The sequence below is a fragment of the Bipolaris zeicola genome (assembly GCF_000523435.1).
Source record: "Bipolaris zeicola 26-R-13 unplaced genomic scaffold scaffold_111, whole genome shotgun sequence".
Taxonomy (NCBI): Eukaryota; Fungi; Ascomycota; class Dothideomycetes; order Pleosporales; family Pleosporaceae; genus Bipolaris; species Bipolaris zeicola.
Genome location: NW_006912160.1, coordinates 1 through 26,179, shown reverse-complemented (window position 1 = coordinate 26,179; position 26,179 = coordinate 1). Strand labels below are relative to the sequence as shown.

The 26,179-nt window shown below is 51.4% G+C and overlaps 11 protein-coding genes across 11 annotated transcripts; 4 read left to right on the top strand and 7 right to left on the bottom strand.

Moving 5' to 3' along the window:
- Positions 1-289: 289 nt before the first annotated feature.
- Positions 290-448, bottom strand: COCCADRAFT_100192 (uncharacterized protein; the record flags this gene model as incomplete). The annotated part of the gene is made up of 1 exon (XM_007715632.1): positions 290-448. One exon carries the CDS (start codon positions 446-448, stop codon positions 290-292), a length of 159 nt encoding a protein of 52 aa, XP_007713822.1.
- A 1,207-nt stretch (positions 449-1,655) lies between these two features.
- On the bottom strand, positions 1,656-2,905 carry COCCADRAFT_100173 (uncharacterized protein; the record flags this gene model as incomplete). Its single annotated transcript, XM_007715631.1, has 2 exons — positions 1,656-2,684; positions 2,729-2,905. 2 exons carry the CDS (start codon positions 2,903-2,905, stop codon positions 1,656-1,658), a joined length of 1,206 nt encoding a protein of 401 aa, XP_007713821.1.
- A 207-nt stretch (positions 2,906-3,112) lies between these two features.
- On the top strand, positions 3,113-3,817 carry COCCADRAFT_27484 (uncharacterized protein; the record flags this gene model as incomplete). The annotated part of the gene is made up of 1 exon (XM_007715622.1): positions 3,113-3,817. One exon carries the CDS (start codon positions 3,113-3,115, stop codon positions 3,815-3,817), a length of 705 nt encoding a protein of 234 aa, XP_007713812.1.
- Positions 3,818-6,283: 2,466 nt separating this feature from the next.
- On the bottom strand, positions 6,284-8,755 carry COCCADRAFT_27483 (uncharacterized protein; the record flags this gene model as incomplete). Its single annotated transcript, XM_007715621.1, has 1 exon — positions 6,284-8,755. The coding sequence occupies one exon, from the start codon at positions 8,753-8,755 to the stop codon at positions 6,284-6,286; it is 2,472 nt and encodes an 823-aa protein (XP_007713811.1).
- Positions 8,756-13,964: 5,209 nt separating this feature from the next.
- Positions 13,965-14,529, bottom strand: COCCADRAFT_100136 (uncharacterized protein; the record flags this gene model as incomplete). Its single annotated transcript, XM_007715630.1, has 4 exons — positions 13,965-14,119; positions 14,175-14,268; positions 14,321-14,383; positions 14,434-14,529. 4 exons carry the CDS (start codon positions 14,527-14,529, stop codon positions 13,965-13,967), a joined length of 408 nt encoding a protein of 135 aa, XP_007713820.1.
- Positions 14,530-14,934: 405 nt separating this feature from the next.
- On the top strand, positions 14,935-18,501 carry COCCADRAFT_27481 (uncharacterized protein; the record flags this gene model as incomplete). The annotated part of the gene is made up of 2 exons (XM_007715620.1): positions 14,935-18,115; positions 18,185-18,501. The coding sequence occupies 2 exons, from the start codon at positions 14,935-14,937 to the stop codon at positions 18,499-18,501; spliced, it is 3,498 nt and encodes a 1,165-aa protein (XP_007713810.1).
- A 331-nt stretch (positions 18,502-18,832) lies between these two features.
- Positions 18,833-18,985, bottom strand: COCCADRAFT_100167 (uncharacterized protein; the record flags this gene model as incomplete). The annotated part of the gene is made up of 1 exon (XM_007715629.1): positions 18,833-18,985. The coding sequence occupies one exon, from the start codon at positions 18,983-18,985 to the stop codon at positions 18,833-18,835; it is 153 nt and encodes a 50-aa protein (XP_007713819.1).
- A 463-nt stretch (positions 18,986-19,448) lies between these two features.
- COCCADRAFT_100158 (uncharacterized protein) lies at positions 19,449-20,526 on the top strand (the record flags this gene model as incomplete). The annotated part of the gene is made up of 2 exons (XM_007715628.1): positions 19,449-20,077; positions 20,130-20,526. The coding sequence occupies 2 exons, from the start codon at positions 19,449-19,451 to the stop codon at positions 20,524-20,526; spliced, it is 1,026 nt and encodes a 341-aa protein (XP_007713818.1).
- A 314-nt stretch (positions 20,527-20,840) lies between these two features.
- On the bottom strand, positions 20,841-21,053 carry COCCADRAFT_100141 (uncharacterized protein; the record flags this gene model as incomplete). The annotated part of the gene is made up of 1 exon (XM_007715627.1): positions 20,841-21,053. The coding sequence occupies one exon, from the start codon at positions 21,051-21,053 to the stop codon at positions 20,841-20,843; it is 213 nt and encodes a 70-aa protein (XP_007713817.1).
- A 1,083-nt stretch (positions 21,054-22,136) lies between these two features.
- COCCADRAFT_27479 (uncharacterized protein) lies at positions 22,137-24,084 on the top strand (the record flags this gene model as incomplete). The annotated part of the gene is made up of 2 exons (XM_007715619.1): positions 22,137-22,772; positions 22,831-24,084. The coding sequence occupies 2 exons, from the start codon at positions 22,137-22,139 to the stop codon at positions 24,082-24,084; spliced, it is 1,890 nt and encodes a 629-aa protein (XP_007713809.1).
- Positions 24,085-24,567: 483 nt separating this feature from the next.
- On the bottom strand, positions 24,568-25,622 carry COCCADRAFT_27478 (uncharacterized protein; the record flags this gene model as incomplete). The annotated part of the gene is made up of 2 exons (XM_007715618.1): positions 24,568-25,376; positions 25,451-25,622. The coding sequence occupies 2 exons, from the start codon at positions 25,620-25,622 to the stop codon at positions 24,568-24,570; spliced, it is 981 nt and encodes a 326-aa protein (XP_007713808.1).
- Positions 25,623-26,179: the final 557 nt, after the last annotated feature.

The window sequence follows — 26,179 nt, the reverse complement described above, 5'->3', positions numbered from 1 at the left end:
ATCGCTGGTCCAGGACGCTGTTCTCATGCTCTCCTTTGTCTTGATTGGCGGCTAGATTGGCGACTTGGTGTTGTGCTTTTGCTGTACGGGTCGCATACCTGGTGAGCGCAAACACTGCCTCGTAAAACCTGCTCTTCGTCAGCGCCGGCAGCTTCGCCGTATGACCACACTCTACCTGGCATCACCGCTTGGCTTGAGTCTCATTTCCCGTTGGCGTGGGGAGAAGTGGCTGACGGGCCAATGGCACACCTATCAACGACGTCGCTAGCGTTGTTGTCGAATTTCCACTTTATAAGCACAACAGGGGTTCCATGCGCCGTCTCCAGGACAGTCCACATGGTGCTCCACTCAAAGGGAATGCAGGGACGGATGAGGTGCATGCGCCGTTGTTGACAGCCTCGCCGTCAGTCGTGATATCCTGCTTCTTGTTGTTTTGTGCGCTTAGCATACCAGTGCTTTGCCAACAATGCAACAAGGCATGAATCTCCTGAAAACATCGTTACCGCCACCACCAGAGAGCGGTCCACGCCAACAATTGACAATACAGATTATAGTAGTACCTCTAAACTCCAACCGTCGCCCAGATATTAGCCGTACCAAGCAGCCATTGCCGTCTTCCGCATCAAAATCATGAACTTGGCCGCCCGGCACTTCACGCGGGAGGATTTTTTTCCAGCCGACGCTCTCGCATGAGGGGCCCTATATTTGCTACTAAGAAACAAACAGTAACCAATCTCCTTTCCCAAGATCTTGTTCTTTTTGCTCCGGTCGGCTCTGACTTGTAGGTGTAAAGGAATAAGGGGCAAAGAGGACCGTGTCGCGGCATCGCATGATAGCGTGTACAGGTTTCGGGTACCGAACAGAGATGATCGTTATTGCCTCTATTCCATGGCTCATTTGTGCCAAGCACACAGCAATGTGTAAGTATGTATATTGACGAAAAATTTGAGTAAGATCTAGGCCGGATGTGCGTATCTCCGACCTAGTTGTAATGTCTCGCTGATCGCAATATGCTTTCGATATACCCCTTGCCATTAAGGGTATAAGAAATGCATGAAATGCTCTGGTCTTGATACTGTTCTTCTTTCGAGAGAGTTTGGTCCAAGTTGCATTGTGTTCATGCCACGCCCCTATGCTTTCTTGTTTTTTGTTTCGTCCCACGGTTGATGCTCGTAGGGAGAGATCCAGACCCAGAGTACATGCCCACTGTTATGCAATCGATTCTGATGCATCATTAATCCAGGGATCGGTTTGGTGAGAAGACGTGGATCACCTGTGTTGGGAATGACAGGTGCTGTACCGAAGAATACGATGCCGTCGCCTGTTGGTACTGCGAAATCATACTAGCGGAGTTACTACCGGAACTTGCACTTGTCAAAACTCCATGTGCTTATAACCAAGACCGTAACATTTCGGACCCTCAATAAATGCTTGTAAAGAATATAGTCTAATTGAATGATCGCTCAACTTTTGTTTTCTCTTGCCATCTAACATAACAACATGGTCTGACAACTTCGTGACTCGTCACCAGACACTGTAAATGCAAACAAACACAAAAGGCTTTTATCATGAAAATCAGTACATCTAAAACCATCAACACATTACTCATCGCTGCAAACAACCCTTCATCAAATCGACCATGAAACACCTAAAAACTAGGCCTTTTTGGTCTGTCCATTGGTCGCCTTCGCAGCGCTCTTACCCTCAGCCTTTTCCTTTTGCTTCTTCTCAGCAGCTCTCCTCTTCGCGCTCTCCTTCTCAAGAATCTCAATCGTCTTCTCACTGCTTTCCCATAGCTTCTTCTGCAGAAGCTCGTCGTCGATATCTTTCCTGTTCCAGATGGATCGTCTGCACTCCTTGAGGAAATATGCACCCTCGCCCCTACCCCACTGGGCCTCCATGGCAGCGTAGAGGAAAGTTTGTGCACCTTGATCGGCACTCTTCAGGACCATCCACCAAAACGGCCATGTAATAGTGTATAGTGCCAGACCCCAAAGCGTACCAAAGGTCAGATAGCGTCGCATACCAGGTGTGCGTGTCCAGCCCGGATCTACCATGATGACGCGCGCATTCATTGGTTTCTTGTCGGGACGGTCATACTTGGAGAGATGCTTCTGAAAGGCGACAGCAAACGTCATGAGGGCAAGCTTCGATGTTGCGTACACAGTCGATGGCGTAAAATCCAGCTGTCCAGGCTCACTATTGGCGTTCTTCTTCGACTTGTCCTCTAAGCCCGGTAGCTTTCCTCCCATGTATGAAGAGCAGGTACCGAAGATGATTCGAACATCGCGATCAGGAGGCTGTGCTCGAAGCGCTGGGCTAAGAATACTCAATAAATGGAAATTGGCGATGTAGTTCACCCCCCAGGTCGATTCCAAGCCATCCTCTGTCTGCGTTGCTTTTTTCCCAGGGGGTGTCATGGTATTTGCACAGAGAACAATCATGTCCAGACGTCGAGGCGGTGCGTTATCGACCCATTTTGTTGCGAATTGGCGTATGCTGTGCAGAGATTCGAGATCGACATGCTCGGCAGTGATGAGTTCGTTGCCAGTTTCCGTGCGCAGGTCTTCGATGAAGTCGACGAGAAAGGGGTCGACGAGTGGCTGTCGGACGAGGAGGACAATTTGTGCACCGCGAGACGCCAGGCCTCTGACTACTTCAGCACCTATACCGGTTGTTCCGCCCTGCTTCCGTTAGTAGGGTTCAATGTCAGACGCTAAAGACTTACCGTGACCATGACCACCTTGGAGTGCATGTTTCTCTCGGAGGCGTTGTTGGCGCCATTGAAGAACCATTTCAGCGCATAAATGGCTGCAAAGACGGCCGCAGCCTTGATTATGGTCCAGCCATAGGGAATGGAATCAATGCCCTCGGCGAAGGCCTGGGCGATGATGTTGACGGGCATGTTTCTTGGCGGAAAGTGGGAACGGGAAGGCTTCGGGGACGCGGCTCTACCGTGGCTCGCTAATGCCCAAGCACCGCAGGAACGCACGTGGCGTCATATCACGTGACTACGCGTTCAACAGATTGCCGCCAATTCACCCATCCAGACAAAAGCTCATACGCTGCACCCCTTATTGCCTCTACGTAATTTGTCCGCCACAAAAAGAAAATGACGGCATCTTCTACAACGCACGCGTCTAGAGAGCAGCAGACAGAAGATGAGTTTCCCGAAGATGATCCTGACATATCTACCGTACCGTTTGTCGAGCAGCGCGCGTTTGGCCGGGGTCTGTGGAAGAATCCCATTCAATTCGTCTCGTCTACTCCTGAGACACAGCCAACAGCTGCATCGACAAATGGCAAGACCATGGCAGAGAAGTATCTCGCCATCATGTTTCCCAACGGCCAGTCACAACCAGAGCCCGATGCATATCCTCGGTGCGGTATATGTGGCGAGCCTGTCAAGGAGTCAGATCAGCGCATTCACTATCTGAGTCCTGCACATCAAGCTGTTCTCCCCCGCGCACCTATCCCCTCGGCCATAGACCGAACGAGGATGGGGCTCAAGTACATGGAGAAGCACGGCTTTGACGTAGATGCGAGAAAAGGTCTGGGATCAAGTGGTCAGGGCATGTTGTTCCCGCTCGTCCCCAAGGAGAAGCGCGACAAGTTTGGTTTGGGCATAGACAAGAAAGAGCATGTGAAGCAGAAGGCGCTGGGCGGTGCTAGTCGCGCGGATGTCAGTCAGGGTAGACTTGATGCCGGCAAGGTCAGGAAACTTGCGCAGGTCGAGAAGAAGAAGCACGAGAAACTGCAGACGATGTTTTACGGTAATGATGAGGTGGAAAAGTACCTAGGGCAGCTGGGCGGTTGACCACCGAGATGGCATGGCTTCGCAAACTTCTAGAAAGAGATATTATGCTTGTCACGATGGGCCGAAGATACGGCGGGTAGCGATCACAAAAAACGTCTTTTGAACAAGTACGCCAACGCGTACAACGGATGACGACATACGCTTACCGAGATTATTCACGTATTCGGCGGCTTGTCATCGCAACGGCCGTTAGTCTTTAGTATCATCTCGACCTCGTATTTTTGTAATACCGACAAAACACACGAGCATTTCCACAAGAAAAAAAACGCAATGTTGAATACACTACGCTTCGGAGTAAGCCAAACCAAACATGAACGTTGCAGCCGAGACTAGGCAGCCCACCCCCACCCACCCGAACCAGGCAGTCCCCTCCCCGCACCAAATTTACCAACGCCGTTCACAAACGAAACAACCGTTTTTTCTCGCGCTTCATAATGCCTCCTCTCTCCATTCTTTCCATCAAAGAAACCAAGTCGGTCGCTTAGCTCAGTTGGTTAGAGCGTGGTGCTAATAATCCATCGCCAGAGACTTTGCTCCTGGAGAAGGCCTTCAGTTAACGCCAAGGTCGCGAGTTCGACCCTCGTAGTGACCAATCATCTTTTTTTTTCGCGGGCGTAACCCTACCTGGCGAAGGTAGGGATGGTCCGGTTGGCTTCTTTTTGTTGCCAACGGGGGTGCGGCTGTGTTGGTTAGCGGGGGCAAAGGGACGCTACCAGCGAGAAAAAAAAACGCCGAGGGAAGCGGAGATTTCCAGTTACGCTGGGGGCAATTTTTTTTAGAGGGATTAAGGAGTGAGATGGCGAGAAGAAAGATAGAGTCTGGATTTGCACAATTGCGATTCCTGACTCTCTGCGCATTTTGAGCCATACTCTTCCAGCTCCCCCCTTTTTTTCCACAGAGTACTGGAACATGTCACAACGAGCGACTTGGCAACCATCGTCTTACACCTGTAGTAGGCAAAACCTGGAATCAATCTAAGAATAAGACAACATCTTTATAGCCAATGTCACTCATGAATCTCATTCGCGCCAATAATAGATACACCCCAAATTTCAAGTCCGCCATCGAGTTCCTCCTCATCCCCCAACTCAAGCATTGCTTGAAATCGTCTCGTTGGTGTAGTTGGTTATCACGTGGGTCTCATATTATCATGTATGACTGCTTTGTACAAACAGATATCCCAAGGCCGCCAGTTCGAGTCTGGCACGGGACAATTGTTTTTGTTTTTGCAGGCAGGTGTTGTTGGCTGCATTCGTGTGTTGTGTGGTGGGCCTCCTTTTTTGTGGGTGGATGGTGATGGTGGATGGCGAAGAACATGATGTGGAGGGAGGGGGGTCAGGACGTCATGGGTATGATAGGTAGAATGAATAGCATTCTCTTTCAGATAATACTTAGGTGCAATACTATTTCAAATGTACAAATGTTTAAAGCGTATCCTAGGTCCATCAAGGTGACAGTATGTCTCGGGAATCTCGTATAGACATCGATTCCACTTCACACGACATAGCACAGAGACAACAGTAACAGATGACTGAACATACAAATAATCAGCTATCCAAACACCTCACGTTACATCAGATTGACAGATAATGACACGACAACACTCGCTTCTTTCATTATAATATTAACGTTTCCCAACAACATACGTCAATGGGGGCAGCGGGATGGAGAGATAGCCAAACACGCACCAAACAGCCAGTCAACTACAGGCCCAGACTATGCACACCTCCCCAGCAACTACACTACTGCTGCTCCTCCTGCTCACTTCAGCTGAGCCATATACAACCCACACACACAAGTGGCAAGACAAAATCAGAGGAGAGAAAGACACAACCACACCCCCCTTATATCATTCCGTCTTGCCATACTACGCCAATGCGAAAAAAAAACAAGCAAAACAAACAGACAAACAAGGTATCATCGGAATCAGGAGATCAGACGATGGAGGCCAGCAACCAACCGAGGGGTGGGTGGGGAGACAGATTTGGTTGGACACAGACCAATACAAAAAGGAGAATATTGACAAAACAATATGAAAAGAGTGTAAAGAAGGAAAAGAGGTTGGTGTTTTATATACACTAGATCCCTCGGGATCGAGAGGGTACATTGACAGGTGGGTCGATGGGTGATGATGGCGATGACGGCGGTGATGGAGAGGAAGTGGTTGACGCGCTTAGTGCGGGGAGGTTTGGCGTCGGGTATCTGTAGCGACTGAGTGTGGAAAGCATAAGGCCTCCTTTGATGTGGTTGGGTTGAATAATATTTTGTGTCTCCGAAAAAAATGAAAGAGACGCCCGGCGCTGAGAATGCTATGATGCTCAAGAAAGGAAAATCTGACTGCTGTATATAGAGATAGGGACGAAGTTCGGTTCGCTAAAGACGCTGATTTCCAAGACGAGGGATGGATGGCGTGGATGGGCTCATTATCGACGTGAGGGTGCACAGACCAAACGTACAGTGAGATGTTTATCGGCTCTGGCCAAGATTCAGCCAAGACATGTCAGATTGCTCCTTTTTCCCTTCGCCCACAGTGTGTGCAGGACCGGGGAACATGGTGACTGTGCTCTCATGTCCGGCTCGTGGTGTCGCGAAGAATGAGGTGAACTTGGGACTCGGTAGTGCTGTGTCTTGATGCGCTGCGGCACCACCTGGGCCACCTGGGAAGAGCGTGGCGACGCTTTCGCGCTCCTGAGGAAGACCAAGTTGCGGGTTTGCGGGGTACATGGAACTGAACTTGCTTTGTGGCACTTGCTCCGTCGGTACAGGAGGGGCAACGCCAGATGGGAAAGTTGTTGCTGTGCTGTCGCGGATATCAGGAATCATCGGGGTATTTCCCTGACCAGGGTAGAAAGAACTAAAGTTGCTCTTGGGGTAGAACGAGTCAGTTCCGTCGGGATAGTATGAGCTGGTACCGTCGAATTTTCCATGGTCAATCGCCACACTGCCAGTGTAGTTGCTGCTGCTTCGTCGGCCATTGCCCATTGGAGTCCAATTGTCTACAGCCTGGTGAGCGTCGTGATGGCTGAAAGCGGATATCGAGCTAGCATTGGAGTTGGCACGGGCAAGTTCTGCTTGCATAGGCTGCATCTGATGAGGCAGGACGGATGTGGGTGTACCAAGGGTTGGGCTTCCACTAGCTACACTGCTCAGACGCTGTCCATCACTGAACTTGGGAATCTCCAGCGGTGCAATGTGTTGGGATGGGCGCAAGCTGTGCATGTTTGAGCTTGTGTACTGTGACTGACTGGCCGTGCTTGTCCTGTCTGACGCGAATGTAGACCTATCAGCAGGAGGAGCACTAGCGAGATTCGTGGCCTCATTGTTCGCAAAGTAACGACTCCAGCCTGAGCTGCGAGCTCTTGGTGCAGGCTGGGCTGTTCGGCTCGAGTTTTGCCTAACCATAGGCTCGACAGGCTCTGGCTTCAGGTCAAACTTGGCAAGCTCGTAAGGCTCAGAGTATTGCTCAGAGTAACCAAGAGGGCTGGTCTTCTTGACAAGACCAGCTGTGCTAGCATCGCTTGCCATGTTCTTCTTGTGACCACCACCTCGACCTTGAATGATGGCGAGTGATGTGGTAGACTCGTTGTTCTTTGGATAACTGGCTACAGATCCACCAGCTTCCTTCATAAAAGCAGCTCCTCGATCAGCAAAGCTCATGCGGTCATTCTTCTCGACATAGGCGTTCTTCTTGCTCTTGTTCTTCCTGTACTTGAGACAGAACAGAATCAAGATGAGGATCAACGCAATGCCGAAAATGGTTCCGAGTGTGGCACCGAGCACGGTCAGCATACGTCCCTTGTTGTCAGGAGGTCCTGCCGGTGACGCGGCAGCTTCTGTGCTGGTGGGGCTGGCAGAGGCAGAGGCAGATACGGATGCAGATGCCGTTGCAGTTGCGGTTGTTGACACGCTTGAAGAGGAAACGGAATTTACGAGCACCTGTTGCCCCTCAAATACCGCTGACGCGTTCATCCAAGAGTTTTGCTGGGCATTGAACAGAGCGATCGGTTCCTGATCGTTACCCCCGCTTGCAACAACAGTACCATCATTGCCTTGTGCTAAGGAGTAACTTGATCGTGTCGTCGTAGGTGCGAGTGTTTCGTTGTATGGCGACCAGCTGTTCAAGGTCACACGTTTCGTCTTGCCTCCCGTCTTGCCTCCAACTCGAGTTCCCGGGGCTGCAGGCGATCCGTCCTTGTTCAATAGTAGTATTCGTTCCACGGTGTTTGGGGAAACGCTCATATCGAACTTCTGCAAGGCGACTCCTCCTTCCTTGTTGGAGATTATCGAGCATTTGACAGCGTCTTCGTTGGTGATGGGCTGTTGCAAAGCGACACCAAGATCCTGCCATCCAGATGCTTCTGTAAACTTCCAGACGGCTGTGTTTGATGCACCTCCACCCACCAGCAAAACAGTGTTCGCATTCGACTCCATCAACATGGGATTCACAGTGAGCGGTGCACCAGCCGATGGCAGACCCGCGACAGAGTAGGGAGCGACGGTAGAAATCAGAAAAGTTTCGGCGGACGGGCCACCGCCGTCGGCCTGCGATCCAGAGTAGACGAGAATCTTTTGCGAGTCCTGAAGGTATGCGGCGCCATGGTTGATTCGTTCCTGCGTGTTCCAGCTCTCTGAGCGTTGCCAGTCCCACTTCTTCGTGGAAAATGTGTAGTGCATCAAGCCAGGGTAGTTCCAATCGGAGGCTGTTGCATTAACTCTTCCTCCAACAATGAACAGCTTGGCGTCCTGAGTGTTGCCATTGGGTACTGCCTTTACACATCGTCCTCCTGTAAGCGATACATCCATGGGTAGGGCCTGCCATTTAGCGCCTTCTTCAAGTTTTAGTGATTGGAATCCAGCTGGCGAGTATACGTAAAGCGTCTCTTCGTAGATGATTGAACAGTGCTCCTTGAGCGGGTAGATTGGTTTTGGTGTGCCCATGATGGTGTAGATCACGGGGGATCGGGGATGAAAAGCGAACGGAACGAGCGTTTAGTGTCGACTCGGGACGGAAAAAGCAATGAATAAACCAATTATGTCTCCGCCCGACTTCTCATAGCGATGTGCGCGAGTCACGGTCGATTAGGTGTCCAGAAGTGGCCAGGAGGTTTCGTTCGATTGAGCGACACGAAGTGTATTTGATTGTCGAGGGAGCGATGCGATGTTAGTCTGCTTCAGGAATCGCAAGAGCAATCGACTGCAAGAAATACAACATCAGTATGACTGAGTATAGAGCGCGACCAATAGGGACGTACTCGAATCTGCGACAAAAAAGCGCCGTGAGCAAGTGCGAGGGCGAGGTGGAAGGGATTGTGGGAGAGCAACGGGTTGCTTGGACGAATACGCGGAGAGCGACGGGGGTAGCGCTCTCTCAAAGAGGCGTCGACGTATGCGAAGGGTAGAGAGCGAAAGGAGAGGCAGCACAGCTCAGCGGTGTGCAGGTGTCGAAGGAGGGGATGGGGGGAAGCCGTGCAGGTGAGGCTGTTCAGGCACGCAGCAGCTGAAGCTGGAGAGAGAGACAGGTGAGCCCGAGCCTGGGCTGAGCGAGGGGGAGAAGGCCAACCGGCCGCTGCGAAGGGTCCGTCCACCCTTCACGGTTGTGCAAGGGCATGATTCGGAGTGGGCCTAGGCATGATGCCAAAGGGCCTGAGCGGCGACGGCACGAGTGAGGACACACCATGCACACCTGGCCTGTCAGGGGCACTTGGTAAGACAGGCCAATCATGTCCGGTACCTGTCGTCGATATTCGCCAACGCCCCTGGTCTTGACCAAGTATATTTAGCGTTCTTTTTAGCCAAGAGACATGCCTGCAGCGAAGAAACAGCCCAGTGTCGGAACCTTTCCAGGGCATCTGCTGAACCTGCAGCGCGCACTCTGCTGCTCTGGGTAGGTGAGAGGCGAAGAGCGTTGCGGGGTTGCCGGCGAGCAGGCCCTTTTTTGGCCTACATATCTAGACCGCATGCTCCTACATAAGCTCGTAACTCTCTGTGACAACATGCCTCGACTGTCAGCAGCGGGCGAGAGGGCAAACGGCGAGCTTCACATGGTGGTTGTTTGTGGTGCGCACTCAACCCTCCGCGCGTTCGCCCCCCCCCTCCACGCCGTAGCACAACGGGACGACGAATAAGTAAGGACTCTCTGATCATTTCCGCTCCTTCGAGCACGTCACGAATCAAGTCAGGCCGCTTCCGTGCTTGCCTCTTCCTTCCGTGGATAAGAAGGGACGGGCACCGTATCTAACGGTCTGTGTCTGATGGCAGGCAGGTGGGTGGCAAAGCTCGTATGTATGCCTAAAGACACACACATGCGGTCGTATATGCATATGCATGGTAGCCCCTATCGATAGTTCGTGTCCAGACGAGGGGTGTGAAGACGGCGAATACCTCGCGGACGGCTGGTCATATCTTTGTGCTGCTTCTCCCGTGTGGCTGTGGGGGTGTTTGCGCACGGCGAGATGTGGTCCTTGGGCAGCCAAGGCTTCCCATCACACTCCCCGATCACACCCTGGGAGGCACGGGCGCGAAGGTCGTTGGCCATTGTCAAGCGTACGTAAGTAGGCAAGCAAGTAGCGCGACGGCGATGGAGAAAGCCCAAGAGGCGCGCGCGTTGCAGTGGGCGGTTTGGTGTTTCCGCAATTTGGTGACAGGTGGAGCAGCAGCACGAAGGACTTCGACGCACACTGACGTCTGAAACGGAACCCTCGGTCCCCAAGCTGATTGGCGTGCCTGATCCGGCCACCTGACTCAGCCGCTAGCCACGCGCGGTTCCTTGCCTACCACGCCCAAATGCACTAACTAGCCGTTCCTCTTTTCCACAAACAACACCATCGTCTCCCACTGACGATGAGATCATGACAGCTTTGGGCTACCATGGAAGCGCCCTTGCCATACCACACTCGACGCCCCTGCTGATGATGACACTGGCTGCACACATCCCCTTCACCCTCACCGACTAGTCGGTACACTACCCCGCAAGCAGTGTCCTAGCTCCGACTGCGACAATGGGAGCCGCGTCCCGGACAGCGCTCCCAATGCTTGTGGTTGGTCCGTCATCAATCTCCTACGCCTTGGAGACGATATTCCTCTGCACTCCTGCACTGTCGGCTAAACGCGTCCCGGGCGACTAGCGACGATGCACCACCCAAGCTCTCTTCTGAATGGTGGCAAGAGCTGAGTCAGATTTATTGCGTCTCTTCCCACGACAGTCCATACAGTGCAGCAAACACAGCCCTCGACGAGCTTTGGATACGATGGTCGGGTACAATGGTTCGTGTTCTGCTCTCCATGCGCCCAGTCACCCTCATTCGAGTAACCGGCTTGTCCCGACCCACGCTTTGTTTTGCATAAACTCACATCCCGCCTTCCTACTTGGCATGGCAATCCCGCTGCCGTAGCCAGCCCACAAAACTCGGGTCTGCTCGCTCCACTCGACCTCATGTGGTTTGTCGTGCCATTCTATATACTCGGAGGGGAAAACAAGTGGGACCAAATATGTCTTTATTGACCAACAGTGATGTGCTCAGCTGAGGTATTCGAAACACCGCCATCTTGTCAGCACTTTGCATTGCTCGGGCCCGGATCGTCGGGCCTCACGGAAAACAACTCTAGGGCATTGACTCCCGTTTGGGAACAAGCAACCTCGGAGCGTTAATGAAAATGGTGTCAACGGTCAACTCGCGTTTGTTTTATCCCGACAATGTTGATGTTAGATATAACAAAAGCAAAAACCGATCGTCTCAACAACCCCCTTCGGATTTCCTTGACCGTTGCACTGGTCTGTCGGAACTCCCCGTGCAGTTCATGCATATCGTTCCGATCACGATTCCACGTCTGCGTTAGTTAAGAAGCAAATATCCTTGTCATAGATTCAGCACAGATTGAATTTACACTATGCACTGTTGATTGCACCTTCTGGAACTTCTCCATAGTTAATCTTCAAAGCTAGGGATATGAAATCGCTTCACCTCTTACGTCCCCTATATCTTTAGGGAGTACGTATAGGGCAATCTTCCTCGAACCAATGACATCAACAGTACAGGCTCCCGAAGCTGAAACGACGCAAGACAGTGCACACATACGATTGCGTCAGCCGCTGATGTATCCAAGCAACATGCTAGACACGAGAATTACGTCTGTCAGTCTCCTGAAACCTTTACATCGGGCTTTGAAGGTTTATTTCCTCCAATCATGATGCTTGTTATGGTGATAGACGGAAGACCGCCATACATCTCTTCTCATGTCATGACTCCAGTGACGCGTCACGAAGATCAGCCAATCGCAATGGCATATCAAACCTTACAGTGCTAGCACACTTGTTATCGAACCCAACGCTTTGGTATGGATAGAAAGCGTACTGAATGAATACAGCGAAGTGTTGCATACGTGAGGTATGCGAGCTGTCACCTATATTATATGAATCAGGCACTGAGCACATTATAACTAAAACTTGACAACCAGTATCACACACAATCACACAAGCTCTATTTCCTGAAAACATAAATATAATGATAGGACATCTATATAGATATCCCGCAAACATATCTAGGCCAAGCATGACAGTTCTAAATCACCATAGCAAGAGCTTGAACCCTCTCCAACCCCATCCCTCTATATCACCATGTCCACCCGACCACATCTACAATCCTCCCCAACAAATACTTTCCATATTACATCCCACTATCCACCATTCTACCTGAATCACCGCCAATCCCCCGCACCGACCGCACCGACCGCACATAAACATCCCTACCCAATCTACCCATTCCCTCATCGCGCATTTTCCCTCTATTTTTTTTGCTTAATCTCTACCCACTTCGTATTCGTCATTGCCCCCTCCATGCATACACACGAGCCCCTTTCCTTTTGAGCAAAGGTTCCATACCTTCGGATCGCCCTTTTTTTTCCGACTCCCCAATACTTTGTATCTATTTTGTCATATAGCGAGCGTATACAAAATATGTCTCTTCCCAGAACTAAATGGCGGCACGTTATAACATCAAACTATCAGAATCAGGTATCAACACCCTAATAGTTATAATTAGTGTTTTTTTTTGGGGGGGGGGGGGGACTGGGTTTGTCGTTGTCATTGTCAGTGCTTCAAAACACGAATACGAGAATGACACACAGACCCTGAGTAGGCGGAATCAGCCTTATCATCTTGACATGTTCTTTGCAACTAGGTTTTGTGCACGGTTGGAGGATGTGTCGCATGGGAGTATTTGAAACGTCGATACTATTTTGCGTTCATGGGTTGGTTGCCTGTTTGATGTTGATGGGAATCAAGGTGGGTGGTGGAGTCTTTGGTGGGTTGGACTTGGGGGGATCCGTTTTGATTTACGCGACACACGAGTGGAGTGCAAGTGCCTGGCCGAAGACGCTTTGATGGATACAAGAGATATATATGGAAAAGGATATAATGACATTGGCTGTAAAAGGTTGTGGTGAACCTAACCCATTGTTGTTAAGAGGCGTGTGGGCTGGAACCCAAGCAACATAATATCTGCTTCTTCTAGCAAATCGTTCTGAACATCATCAAATAGCATATTCAACCAACGAATAATCTTGACAATCATGGGTCAAAGACTACAAACTATGCAGCCGACAATGCTCACTCTTGTTAGAGGGAATGCGACAGACATCAATGTCATCTTAATGCTATTCGCAAAAAGTAGCACTTCACGAAAGCATGTGTCTCACCATCAAACCATCTTCTTCATCGTAAAACTCAAAGACGGTCTGCAGGCGAGCAGTGACTTTTGTCACCTGGCATTATTCTCCGCTAGTCGTATAGCTCACGGCAACCATTAGGTAAGGTCGATGAGTAGATATTCTAGCGTGGATGGGGAAATTTTTCTTCACATGCCTTTGTCTCACGGTGACGGCTGGAGTAACAAATGTCATTCGTTGCCAAACTCCAAATCCATCGTGGTATCATTTCGAACAGAAAATCTTCGACGGGGCCGCATGGCGGCAAGTCCATTGTTGGAGCTAGTAGCCGGTAAAACGCCCTGCTTTTCCATGCGCACATCGCATGCCCAGACCGTGAACCCATGATATGCATTTCATCCACTCAGAGGCGGTGGGACAGCCCATGCCCATGTGCCTCGAAGCCGTGGTGTGTCGTCAAACAAAGAAACAAAAAGCGAGACGCTTAAGCCTCCCTCTGCTTCTTCTTCTCCTCGCGACCGGCGCTCTTGCGCTCTAGGATAGACTCGCGGTCCTTGTCGAGCTTGAGCTTGGTGATGACGACCTTGGAGGGAGCGATGGGGATGGGGACCGACTGGCCGTTGCTCTTCTCGCGGACGACTGTGTGAAAACTTAGTAAGAATGTATCGGCTTGAGGAAATCGAGGGCTACGCACTGCCGTTGACGTGGATGCAGTACTTGAGGCGGTAGACGGAGGAGACCTTGCCCTCACGGCCCTTGTTGGAACCGCGGACAACGGTGATCTCGTCCTTGGAAAAGTCAGCACACTACCAAAGTCGGTCAAAATCCAGGTACACTCACATCCTTGCGAATGGGAATGCTGCGCACTCCGTGCTTCTCGCGGAGCTCCTTACTCAAAGGCGCCTGAAGGTTGTTAGAACATGTCCACTGCAATGTTCCAAGTCTCTTCATACGCTCATGATGACCCGACGCACACTACTCGGCGCACTGAAGTGCGCCTTTCGCGATTTGCGGCGAGAGCTCGCGACCATTGACTGGACCTTGGTCATTTTTGCTGTGGAATGGGCGGGTTGTCGGGTTAGTAGACAAAGTTCGTGTCGCACCTCGAAAATTAGAGTGGTGAGAATGTGCAGAAGCCAGACCAGCTTCGCTTCGCTAGCGTCGGCAAAACCATTTTTCCGATGCACTGCAGCCACCCCGGCCCGCGCAAGTCGGCCACGCGTGCATCGCAGGTCGGCCGTCATGGGCGCGGCGTCACTTTGCTACGCGTCGCAGTCTATCTGGCCCTTGATCCGGCGCATTTATCGCGCGTCAAGACCAGCATACAGTGTGGAGCATTTGTACATCCGCTGCCTTCACTCAAGCGACGCCTGCGACATCTGTCGCCACTAAGGCCTTCCGGAAACCGTAGAGTGGCTAGAGAGTAATCCGAAACTCCTCGGCCAAGAATCGTAATGTCGACGAACGGATATAATTCATACAACCTCTCCTACCAACAATCTTCCGCCCAACGATATGCATCATATCATACTGCGCCCGCTTCGAACAACATCACCCAATCCGCCCACCAGTACCAGCAACCACCACCAACGACGCAAGCCCAACAATACATGCCCTACCCAACACAGTCACATACACCCCAGAACAGCGGATATGGAACTGGAGCCACATGGAACAACGACGCATACGGTGCAACTCGCGAGACAACAAAACAGGCTGCCGAGGTTCTGCACAATATGAGTAACCCCTCGTATGCACCTAGCACCACACCTGCGACCACCCAACCCACCTTCATCACCAATACTACCACGTCGTCGCATCCCAGTCACTATGCCAGTTCCAATGCCCCGCAAGTCCTAGCGCAGCAGAGCCATTCTCTTTATGGACAATCGCAAGCGCACCCACAGAGTGTTAACAATAATCGTGCTCTACCGTCTCCGGTCACAGCATTAAAGAGCCATCTGCACGCAACGCAGTCAATATATAACCGACAACAGCAGCAGCGCTCTGACAGCCCAGCCCAGTCTCAATACACTACCGCACAAGCCAACAATGCACGAACCGCAACTATGATGGCTACAGCAAATCAGCAGTACGGCGGTTACGGCAACCAGCAGGTTGCTAGCGTCGAGTCCTCGCGCGGGTCACAAAATCACACACCGTCAAACGTCAATAATTACAACACTGCGCCAATGCCCCCAGCTGCGCCTTCTGCACCCACTGTCAGCATAGCCGATACATACCATACACAGGGCACAACTACTGTAGATCCACTGGCAGTGTACGACCCATGGCCGGAATATCAGCGAAAACAGGCAGCAAGGAAGGCGATTGAGGAAGCGGCACGCGCCGAAGAGGAAAGGCTTGCAGCGGAGACGCGCAAAATAGAAGAGGAGCGTAGACGGCAAGAAGAGAGCGAAAGCTTGCGACAACCACAACCAAAGTCCAATGCGAACCAAAGTCAAAAGGAGCAGCAACCAAACACAGTCGAGGTGGCTGCTGCACCTCCGGCTGGCGAATATGGTCTTAGTGATGCGTTGGAAGCCGAGATTCGTGCAATGATGGCGAAAATGCGTGAACTCAACAGCAAAGACCCGAGTCTCCTTGCGCGCATCTGGGAAGAGGAACGAAGAGCAAAACCAAAATCACAGACAACACAGAGCAAGCCTACGCCCCCAGATACTGCACCGCCACCTGCTGCTGCCCAGTCTACACAATCTGCTCATGCTAGCACTCCGCAGTCTGCAAACTCAGAGGAGAACATTTCACATAGAGAAACGATGAGCACAAATGTATTTAAGCCGGCTACTCCCGTTGTCGCTCAGGCTGAACCGGTAAGGCGAACCCAGACGCCGGCCAGTCGACCCGCCGGCAACACTGTTTGGCCAGCAGAGAAGAAGGCACATCTAGCAAAAGCAGCCGCAGCATATCTAAATGACTACAACACTTTTCGCAAAATTCTACCTGCTCGCATAATAACTCTACTCAATAGCAACCCTTCTTATATCCAACTATGTGAGCAGCTTGAGCAGATGGAGTTTAAACTAGATCGTGCAGCCTTTGCTAAATGCTTGCTCACAGCTGTGCCAGATGTAAACTCAAAATCGCGTCAATCTTTACCTCAAGCACCAGCTCCTGTGCAGACACCGCCTGTCCCACCTGCCGTAATGAAGAAGGATATTTCAGCCTCTGTCGCACCTAGCCCACAAGACACGCCAGTTTCAGGCCCATCGGCTCCAGGTCCACCAGCAAGTACAGAACAGTACACGCCATTTCCAAATCACGGCTCACCGGCAGGCCCTTCACCAAACACACCTGCACCTGCACCTGCACCTGCACCAGTCGTCGAGATGATGCCCATCAAGCCTGAGTTGCGGAAGCCTGCTAATAAAGAAGAGGCTGCCCGAAAGCGCAACCTGAGCGACCTCGTTGATTTAACGCAACTTTCAGAAGACGAGGATATGGGTCCACCACCCAAGAGGCTGGATTCTGGTGCCATGCATATATCTGATCCTCAGGGTACAACGAATGGCGACAAGCAAATGTCGACTTCTATCACCAATGGACCACCGCAGTCTTTTATGCAACAATTGCCAGCGCTACCTAACAGCCTTAGATATACCACCTACGTTAAGCCACTAGATCGGAATAAAGCACTACGTCGAAATACTTACAATCCTGCAACAATTGCACGCGATGTCTTGATCGCTTGTGGAAGACACCCGTCTCAGCGTAATCTAAACCAGCATTTAGACCAGCTAAGAACAAGTTTGCCTAATGTCACGATGGAGTCGGACCTCAGCACTATTAGGTGGGATCTGATCGATCCTGGCAATCCACCTCCGGACTACTTCAAGGAGAGAGTCGAAGATCTCACGCAAGATGCAGACGAGGATTCGGGTCATGACGAGAGACCGCGTCCCCGCTCTCCGTCGAATGCGATTGGTGGTGAGGGTGGGGCTCAGGTAAAGGCCCAAGCTTTACCTGAAGCTATCAATCCATTCATCAAGAAGAAGCGACGCGGTCGACCTCCGCGAAACTCTTTACCCGACACCACTGAGCCTGTGAATCAGCCTGCTCCCATGAGTTCAAGTGACCGACCTGCCTCAGGTGCTAGCGGCGTGGGCTATTCGGCATTTCGATCTGCTACACAGTACAACCCTGACGGAACACCAATTCCTAAGAAGAGAGGTCGCCCTGTTGGTTGGAGAAAGGCTATCCATGGATCTGCTACCACGCAGGCTCAAACGAATTCAAACAAAGACACTGGCCTCTTGAATAAGTATCAGCCGCTACAGTCAAGCTCCTTGCGCAATGTGCGCCCAGATGATGCAGCAATTCGTATCGACTCGAGGTCGCCGAGTGTCGTGAACCGTGTCTTTCAGTCGTACAAGTGCAAATGGCTAAACTGCAAAGCAGAGCTACATAACATGGATACCCTGAAGAAACATGTATTCAAAATACACCATAAAGACACGGTCGGCAACGCTTTGAATTGTCTGTGGGATGATTGCGGCCAAGATACCCATTCACCTTCTTTTGACCTGGAGAGCAACTGGCGCAACCATGTACAGCAGGCGCACTTTGATCCGCTGTTATGGGAGCTTGGCGATGGACCAGCCAGTGGTCTCTCTGGTAAGGAAGATGATCAAAAGAAGAGCTTGGATTGACATGAGAGAAAAGATCTGACAATATGCAATTTAGACTCGCATGACTCTGATGCTTATCTTAGCGATGCGCAAGGTCGACAAGTTACTCCACGCATTATAGTCGACCCCGAGCGCCTAGAGGCGCTTAGTTTGTCTCCACCAGGTTTACTATCACGAGGTCGCGGACGGCCTCCGAAACGCACCCTAGAGCAAGAAGCTCGTGATGCGCACGATAGGCTCGTGTCGCTGAAAATGCGCATAGGAGGGCCGGGCATGGATTGTGGAGGGACAACACTTGTGAACGATAAGCGGCGAAGAGGTCTTATTGATGTCGATGAGACAGAAGAGGAGGTTGTCAACGTGGAGGACTGAACCAAACGACAGTGCTTTGTAGGGTTTATTTAACACTACTCTCTTAGGATTTTTTTCTATAAATACACATATACCCAGTAGGAGCACGATGCTGCATTGGATTGGCAGTGGGCGTGTATCAAGGAGATCGAGAGCCACGCTGTACTTCATGATAGCCAAACAAATCGAGCATTCCGGCGATCATAATAGCTTGAGAACCCAAAGTTATATACGCCTAAACGCCATGCCCTTGGACCAAAAAGCTTCCCTTTTGTGAGACGGGCATCATCTCTAACTCGCAATATGGATGCAATTGCGTGTCTCTTATCAATGGCTAACCATGCTGCACTCTTCATGCTTTGACCTTTGCTCCCGCAGCCCTTGGCTTCTCCTCAACCTTGTGATCGTCGGAGTTGACTTCCAGGAAATGATAGACGACGATGAGCAGCATGGCAGCGCTTCCAAGGAAGATTGCGAGCGAGTAGAGTTGGGAGTCTGTAATCATCTTGAACGTAAACGCGCGTCGAATCGAGCTGGATGGCTAGTGGAAAGGCGTGGGGACGCGCTGCGGAGTTGTTAGTAGCACAAAACAACAAAATAAAAAGATGGCAATGTCTCACAGAAACTAGGCGCAATGCAAGGGCGTAAAAGTCGGGAATGTCGGGGCGGTATTGGTTGCGTACGTAGTGATTGACTATTGGGGCTCATGTCAAGGCCACCTTGAAGCTTCGGGAATGTCGGCGAGGGCCAGGGCTGGCTCTAGCGCAAGGTCCTCCGCCACTTGAAAATCCACCCCACACAGCGTCATTCTCACTTTGACGCCCACAAAGCCCAGGCACCATATCGCCCATCAACCATCTACCATCCACCGTCGCATTTGGCACGAGTCCGTCCCCGAAACTACGTGAACCTACCCAGCGTCCCTCCAACCCTCACCGTCTTTACAAACCAACGCAAACCAAGTAAACATGGCACCCAAGGGCAAGGGCGACCAGCCCAAGGCGAAGAAGGTCGTTGTGGACAAGACCTTTGGTATGAAGAACAAGAAGGGAGGAGCCGCCCAGAAACAGATTGCGCAACTCAAAGCCACGCAAGCATCTGGAGGTACACCGGATGAGAAGCGCAAGGCGGCGGAGAAGGCACAGCGCGAGAAGGAAAAGGCCGCGGCCGAGGCGGCGCGCAAAGAAACCGCTGAGCTCTTTAAGCCAGTGCAAGTTCAGAAGGTTCCATTCGGAACCGATCCCAAGACAGTGCTGTGCCAGTTCTTCAAGAAGGGCAACTGCGAAAAGGGCAAGAAGTGCAAGTTTAGTCACGACCTGGCTGTTGAACGCAAGACCGAGAAGAAGAGTTTGTATACCGACAGCAGAGACCAGGAGAAGACAGAAGATGAGGAGCGCAAGAAGAAGGACAACATGGACGACTGGGACGAGACCAAGCTACGAGAAGTCGTCCTGAGCAAGCATGGAAACCCCAAAACCACAACAGACAAGGTGTGCAAGTACTTTATCCAGGCTATCGAAGACCAGAAGTACGGTTGGTTCTGGACATGTCCAAATGGCGGAGACAAGTGCTTCTATAAACATTCTCTCCCACCCGGGTAAGTTTAACCTGTTGCTGTTGATACCAGGATGTAGACTAATAGACCGTAGCTTCGTCATCAAGACCAAAGAGCAACGCGCAGCTGAGAAGGCCCTTATGGCCAACTCCCCACTCAACACTCTCACGCTGGAAGATTTCCTCGAGTCGGAACGTCATAAGCTCACCGGAAAACTTACGCCCGTCACACCAGAAACGTTTGCTAAATGGAAGAAGGAGCGTATCGACAAGAAGCAGGCCGAAGAAGAGGCTAAGAGGCTCAAGGAGGCCACTGGTAGGGCTATGTTTGAAAAGGGTGACTGGGCTCAAGACAGCGACGAGGATAGCAGCGATGGTGAAGCCGACGACGAATGGAATCTGGAATCCATGAGGAGAGAGACGGAAGCCGCACGGCAAAGGAAGGAGGAGGAGCGCATTGCTGCCTCTATGGAGAACATGACCGTTTCTTGAATGCCATCGACCTATTCCGAGTCAGAGACTCGTCGAGGGGTTGAGAAAGGAAGAGGCGACGAGAGCCTGCCGGCTGCCACACAATGCTGAAAAAGCTTGCAGGGCAGGACGAGTATCCCTATGGCAAGAAACCGATGGGTTGTTCTTGTACACCTATCGCCGTAGCTTTGGGATGATCCTAAGCCTTGTCACTCCATGTGCAATACTGCCTAGAATGGCGGATCATCAGACTCAATTGGCTTTTGTGTCATTTGGCGCTGGCGTCTCGGTTTGTTGGGGGTTCAGATATCATTGTACGGGGTTACGAAATATAACTACGCTTGCATGAACACCATGCCATGTCGATCTACAAGATGCATCATTGCGATGGGAGTTTGTCGTAATGTTTTTGTAAAGGGAATTTGGAATATCTCACTAGCAGTCTCATATCGATTCGAGTATCTATCGTATGATATTGATCTCGCACATATCAAGCTAACGGCATGACTTCTGAGGGCGGTGAGTCTGTTCAAGATACTTATTCTCATATTTTGGACGAGTACTCTGAGGAATCATGTGAATGCTTACTCCATATCATACTGTTATCTCTGCTAAGATGAAATTATTACATTACGCGTGCGTCCTGAAGACTACTCAACGAGATCTCCAGGCATGCATCGTTCTATCCAATGACGATGAGCGTAATGCTAGTGTACAGGGAATCATATGCTATTTTCGGACCGAGATGTATATCAACACGTTGTACATACAAACTCTACCAAGAGAAAAGTATGCCACGGATAGCAGAAACGGTAACTGAGATAATGAGATCGGAAAGTGGAGGGCGTTTTATGGTGTATTCCTTACCCTGGGGTCATGTGAGATCTCTAGTTGGTCACACGTAAATCGGTGTTTTGGACGAGTGATGAGGACCGATGGTTCTACAAAGCTAGAACAGACAACTGACACATACGGAAAGTCCAGAGCACCTCAAGGGAAGTAGATACGGTAAGTAGAGGCGCCGAGTGGAGTCTGTTACTATGCGACCTGTCATCAAAGGATCACTCGCAGATTAGCCAAGTCCGAGGTTTGCGCGAGCAGCCCAAACCGCATGAAGCCGCGCTAGACACCAAAGGGGAAAGGCCGGCCGTATCCCTGGGACTCAATTGCCGCGCTTCTGTTCCGCCTACGTTTCTAGTCGTCCCCGCAGCATGACGGTACGCGTGCTCGGCCATGCTGCCGTGGAGTACCAAGTCCCAGATACTGGGGCTCTCTAGCATCCGATTTTATTGCCGGCCACCTTGCAATCCCGATATGCGTTGCCTTGAATGCCGTTGTGCACTAGCCCGGCTTGGAAATGGATGGCGTCGGTGTAAGGACAGAGCGAGCTTTCTTTAAAGAGCGCTGGACCGGCTACATTGGATGCTAACTATTTAGCCAGTATCCTCGCTATTCTCCCATCTCCTCTCTTTTTTGTGCACTTTTACATCCAGCTTCACTAGCAGTAGTATAGTCCTAGTGCAGGGGGCTTTTTTCTGATTCCCGTCTTACATCGAGGCGGCATTCCACATCCTCTTATTTATACCGCCACGCTTTCAAACTTTCAAACTTACTGAAGGGGAAAAGAAGCCATGGTGGAGAACTACGACGTTGTTATTGTTGGTGCGGGGCCCGTCGGCCTTTGTCTCGGAACCTGCCTGGCAAGATGGGGTTACAAAGTCAAGCACATCGACAACAGGCCAGAACCTACCGCTACTGGTCGAGCAGACGGTATCCAGCCACGCTCGCTGGATCTTTTGAGGAACATGGGCCTCAAGCGCAAGATTATGGAGTATGAGCCAGCAAAGGTGTACGAGGTCGCTTTCTGGGATCCAGCACAAAAGGGTATCCACAGAACAGGCACATGGGCTAGTTGCCCCAAGTTCATCGACGCACGATACCCTTTCACCACCTTGCTACACCAAGGTATGATTGAGCGGACTTTTATCGGGGACATCGAGAAGAACGGTGGCAAGATCCAAAGACCGTGGACGATTACCGGGTTCAAGAATGATGGCAAGGACAAGACATATCCTGTCGAGGTCCAACTCGCACATGTGGATGGCACAGCTCAAGAGACCGTTCGAGCAAAGTACCTCTTCAGCGGAGAGGGCGCGAGGAGTTTTGTCAGAGAGCAACTGGGTATCAACATGATCTACAAGGATCCCATTGCTCACGTCTGGGGAGTCATGGATGGCGTTGTCAGGACAAACTTCCCTGATATCAAGGTATGTGCTCTCAATTTTCTGCTGGCATCAATTCTCTCATATACTAACGGGATTCCAGATGAAATGCACAATCCACTCTGATGCTGGATCTATTATGATTATTCCCCGCGAGGACAACATGGTTCGTCTGTACATTCAAGTAGCATCCTCAACCGACAAGGACTGGAATCCCCGCAAGACTGCTACCGCAGAAGAGGTCCAGGCCCGCGCCATTGAGATTTTCAAGCCATACACCATCTCTTGGGATCGTGTAGAATGGTACTCTGTCTACCCCATTGGTCAAGGTATCGCTGAGCGTTACACTCTCGACGAGCGCGTATTTATGGGTGGTGACGCATGCCACACTCACAGCCCCAAGGCCGGTCAGGGCATGAACACCGCATTCCTCGACGCCGTCAACTTTGCCTGGAAGATCCACCACGTAGAGAGCGGCTGGGCACCACGCTCCCTTCTCTCCACCTACGAATCAGAACGCAAGCTCATCGCTGAAACCCTTCTCGACTTCGACGCCCGCTACGCCAAACTCTTCTCCACCCGCATCCCCTCAGCCGGTGAAGTGGCCGGCGCCTCCGCCAAAGAAGCCCCCGAAGACAACGAATTCATCAAGACCTTCAAGGCAAGCTGCGAATTCACCAGCGGCTACGGCGTAGCCTACAACCCCAACCTCGTCAACTGGGGCCCCGAGCACCCCGCACAGCACCCCCTCATCCTCTCCTACCCCCAAGGCACCACGCAGCGCACCGGCCGCATCCTCACCCCCGCAACCGTGACCCGCGTCGTCGACGCCAACGTTGTGCACCTGGAACAAGAAATCCCCTTCAACGGCTCCTACCGCATCTTCATCTTCGGCGGCACCCTCGCCAAATCCAGCACCGCCCTCAAAGACCTCGCCACAAACATGTCCTCCCCCAACTCCTTCTTCAACGCCTTCCTCCACCCAGACATCAAGGACAAGGACCGCTACCACGAGAAACACAACCCCCACTCGGACTTCTTCTCCCTCGCCCTCGTCTTCGCAGAGAAGCGCTCAAAGATCGAAATCGATGAGCAGTTGCCCCAGCCGTTTGCGAGATATGCCGATCATGTCTATGCGGATGATGTCTGGGATCAGCGTGTTCCCGATGCGAAAGCCGCCGCGCACGCTAAGATGGGTCTGGATCAGGAGACTGGAGGTGTCGTTGTCGTGCGACCTGATGGCTACGTCGGTGTTGTGGTGAAGCTTGAGGAGGGCAAGGGTACGTGTGAGGCGCTGAATGCATGGTTTGGAGTTGTTACTGGAAAGAAGTTGGGTGGTGAACGGGCGAGTTTGTAAAAAGAAAAGAAAAGGGATGATGATTGATTGGTTGGAACTTTTTTTTCTGGGAAATAATTGCATAGCGTATGGTTCCTTTTTTTTGTATACCTTTTCGAATAATGATGGTTGGATGACTAAACATGTTTTGGGTTGTGTGGATTGCCGCCCCCCCTTTTTGTAGCAAGTGGTGTTGATAGATTGCAAATGAGTAACCGTTAACTGCACAAAAATCAGACCATCACCCTGCTTTACTTCAGAACAAGAATCTCATCAAATGTCGCCATACGTACCCCGAATCCCGTCAGTGACTCAAAATCCGCACATACGAATTTAGTTGCTGGAGCGATACTTGCATTCTCCTGTGTCGAAACAATTCCAAAAGGCAAAAAAAAAGTTGATATCAAAACTTCCAAAGTCTATGATTGCCAAACAAAAGGTCTATACACATATCTTGACGATATATAGCTTCTACTCCCCGTCTCCTCAAACCCTATCCATCTTCTAATTCACTACTCTCTTCATCTGCGCCGCCTGTCTCGGCTCGATAACCAGTGCCTCAGCCTCGGTCAGCACAACCCCATTCTTCTTCCCCTGGTCCCAATCCTCCGCCTTGGGCAGCGTCTCGAGCCGACCCTTTGTCCACGCTTTCCTGCCCTCAACCTTGGTCGTCTCAGCATGTACGACTACGATTTGACCTGCCATACAGGGTGCCTTGTAGTTTATTGTCAGGCTAGCTGTGACTCCGACTTTGTTGGGGAGCGCGGGGAAACAGCAGCGTACGAGGGCTTCGTCGAGAAGTGTGGCTAGGAGACCTCCGTGTATGATGCCTGGGTGTCCGCATAGTGCGCTGCCGAGGTATTGTATCGAAATATACTGCATGCCATCGGCTGTGTAGAATTGAAGGGGTGGTGAGGCAATCTTGTCGGGTCCGAGGAGTGTTCCACCGGTAAGATTCTGGGCGCGAAGTTGCTCGGGAATTTTGAGATGCGGGCGCACGGCAATGAATTTGGGGTCCGCGAGTAGGCTCTTGGTGAGCGGGTGCTCGAATATGCTCTTCTCGATCTCTGCGACTTCTTCGGTGGAGGGGTTGAAAAGTTCGAGTGTCTCGGCATCCGTCGGTGGGTTGGCGAGCTCCTGGAGGGATTGAACTGCGGGGGCGCCAGCCATGATGAAGCCGGTGGTGAAGGTGAGGAGTGTAAGCGCGAGGGCAACGGGTAAGCGTATGTAGAAAGGGCGTTTGGTCACAGGACTCGGGTTAGGAGAAGGTGGTGGGGTTGATTGAGCAGTGTGCGATTGTTGGGGCAGCGATGCTACAAGAGTTGTTTAGTTAAGGGTCTACAGACTGCATATTGGTCATCGCAAAGGACAGGGTGATCAGACTTACCGATATCACTCTGTTGCCTTATCTGTCTCGAGACGTATGCCCACTTTGCCTGCGCGACAATTCCATCTTTTATACCAGGCCGGCCGACTTCGCGCCGCGCCAATGGCGGCCTACTACAGGTACCCCGACAGCGACCCACATGCCTAAATATGGCCGATCTTGCGGATAACATGGCTATTTCGTGCCCAGAAGCAGAGAATTTCCGGCCTAGTCGTTTGTTGCGATCTGAGTCGGTGAGCGTATGGCGATAGAAGGTTCCGCCCTCAGCTCGGACCTTCGGAATGATGTGCCTCGGTTCAGGGAAAGTCCGTGGTCATGCATCCTTTGTCAGGCAATTTCCTCTGTGGCTGGCCAAGACAATGGACAGAGCACTACCCGCCATGGTTGTTCAAGGCTCGGCCGATGACATGGTGAACAACCTGCTTTTTCCTTCGCTGAAAACCCCCTATTTTTTTGCGGGATGTCGTTGATGCCCATCTACACGCGTATTGTTGGAACTAATGGGGAAACTTCAAACTCCAGACATCACCTACGTCCATGGAAGCAATGCTCAGCACGAATTCATCTCATGCGTATCTGTTGGCACGATAAAGGTGCACGTGGTGAATCAACTTGCAGCTGCAAATACTATAGTGAGGAAGCGGATTGATTGATTGTATCTGTTATCGTGTTGAGTATCTACAGTACCTCCGCGCACGGGCCAATAGGCGGTGACGACGCCTTTGCCAG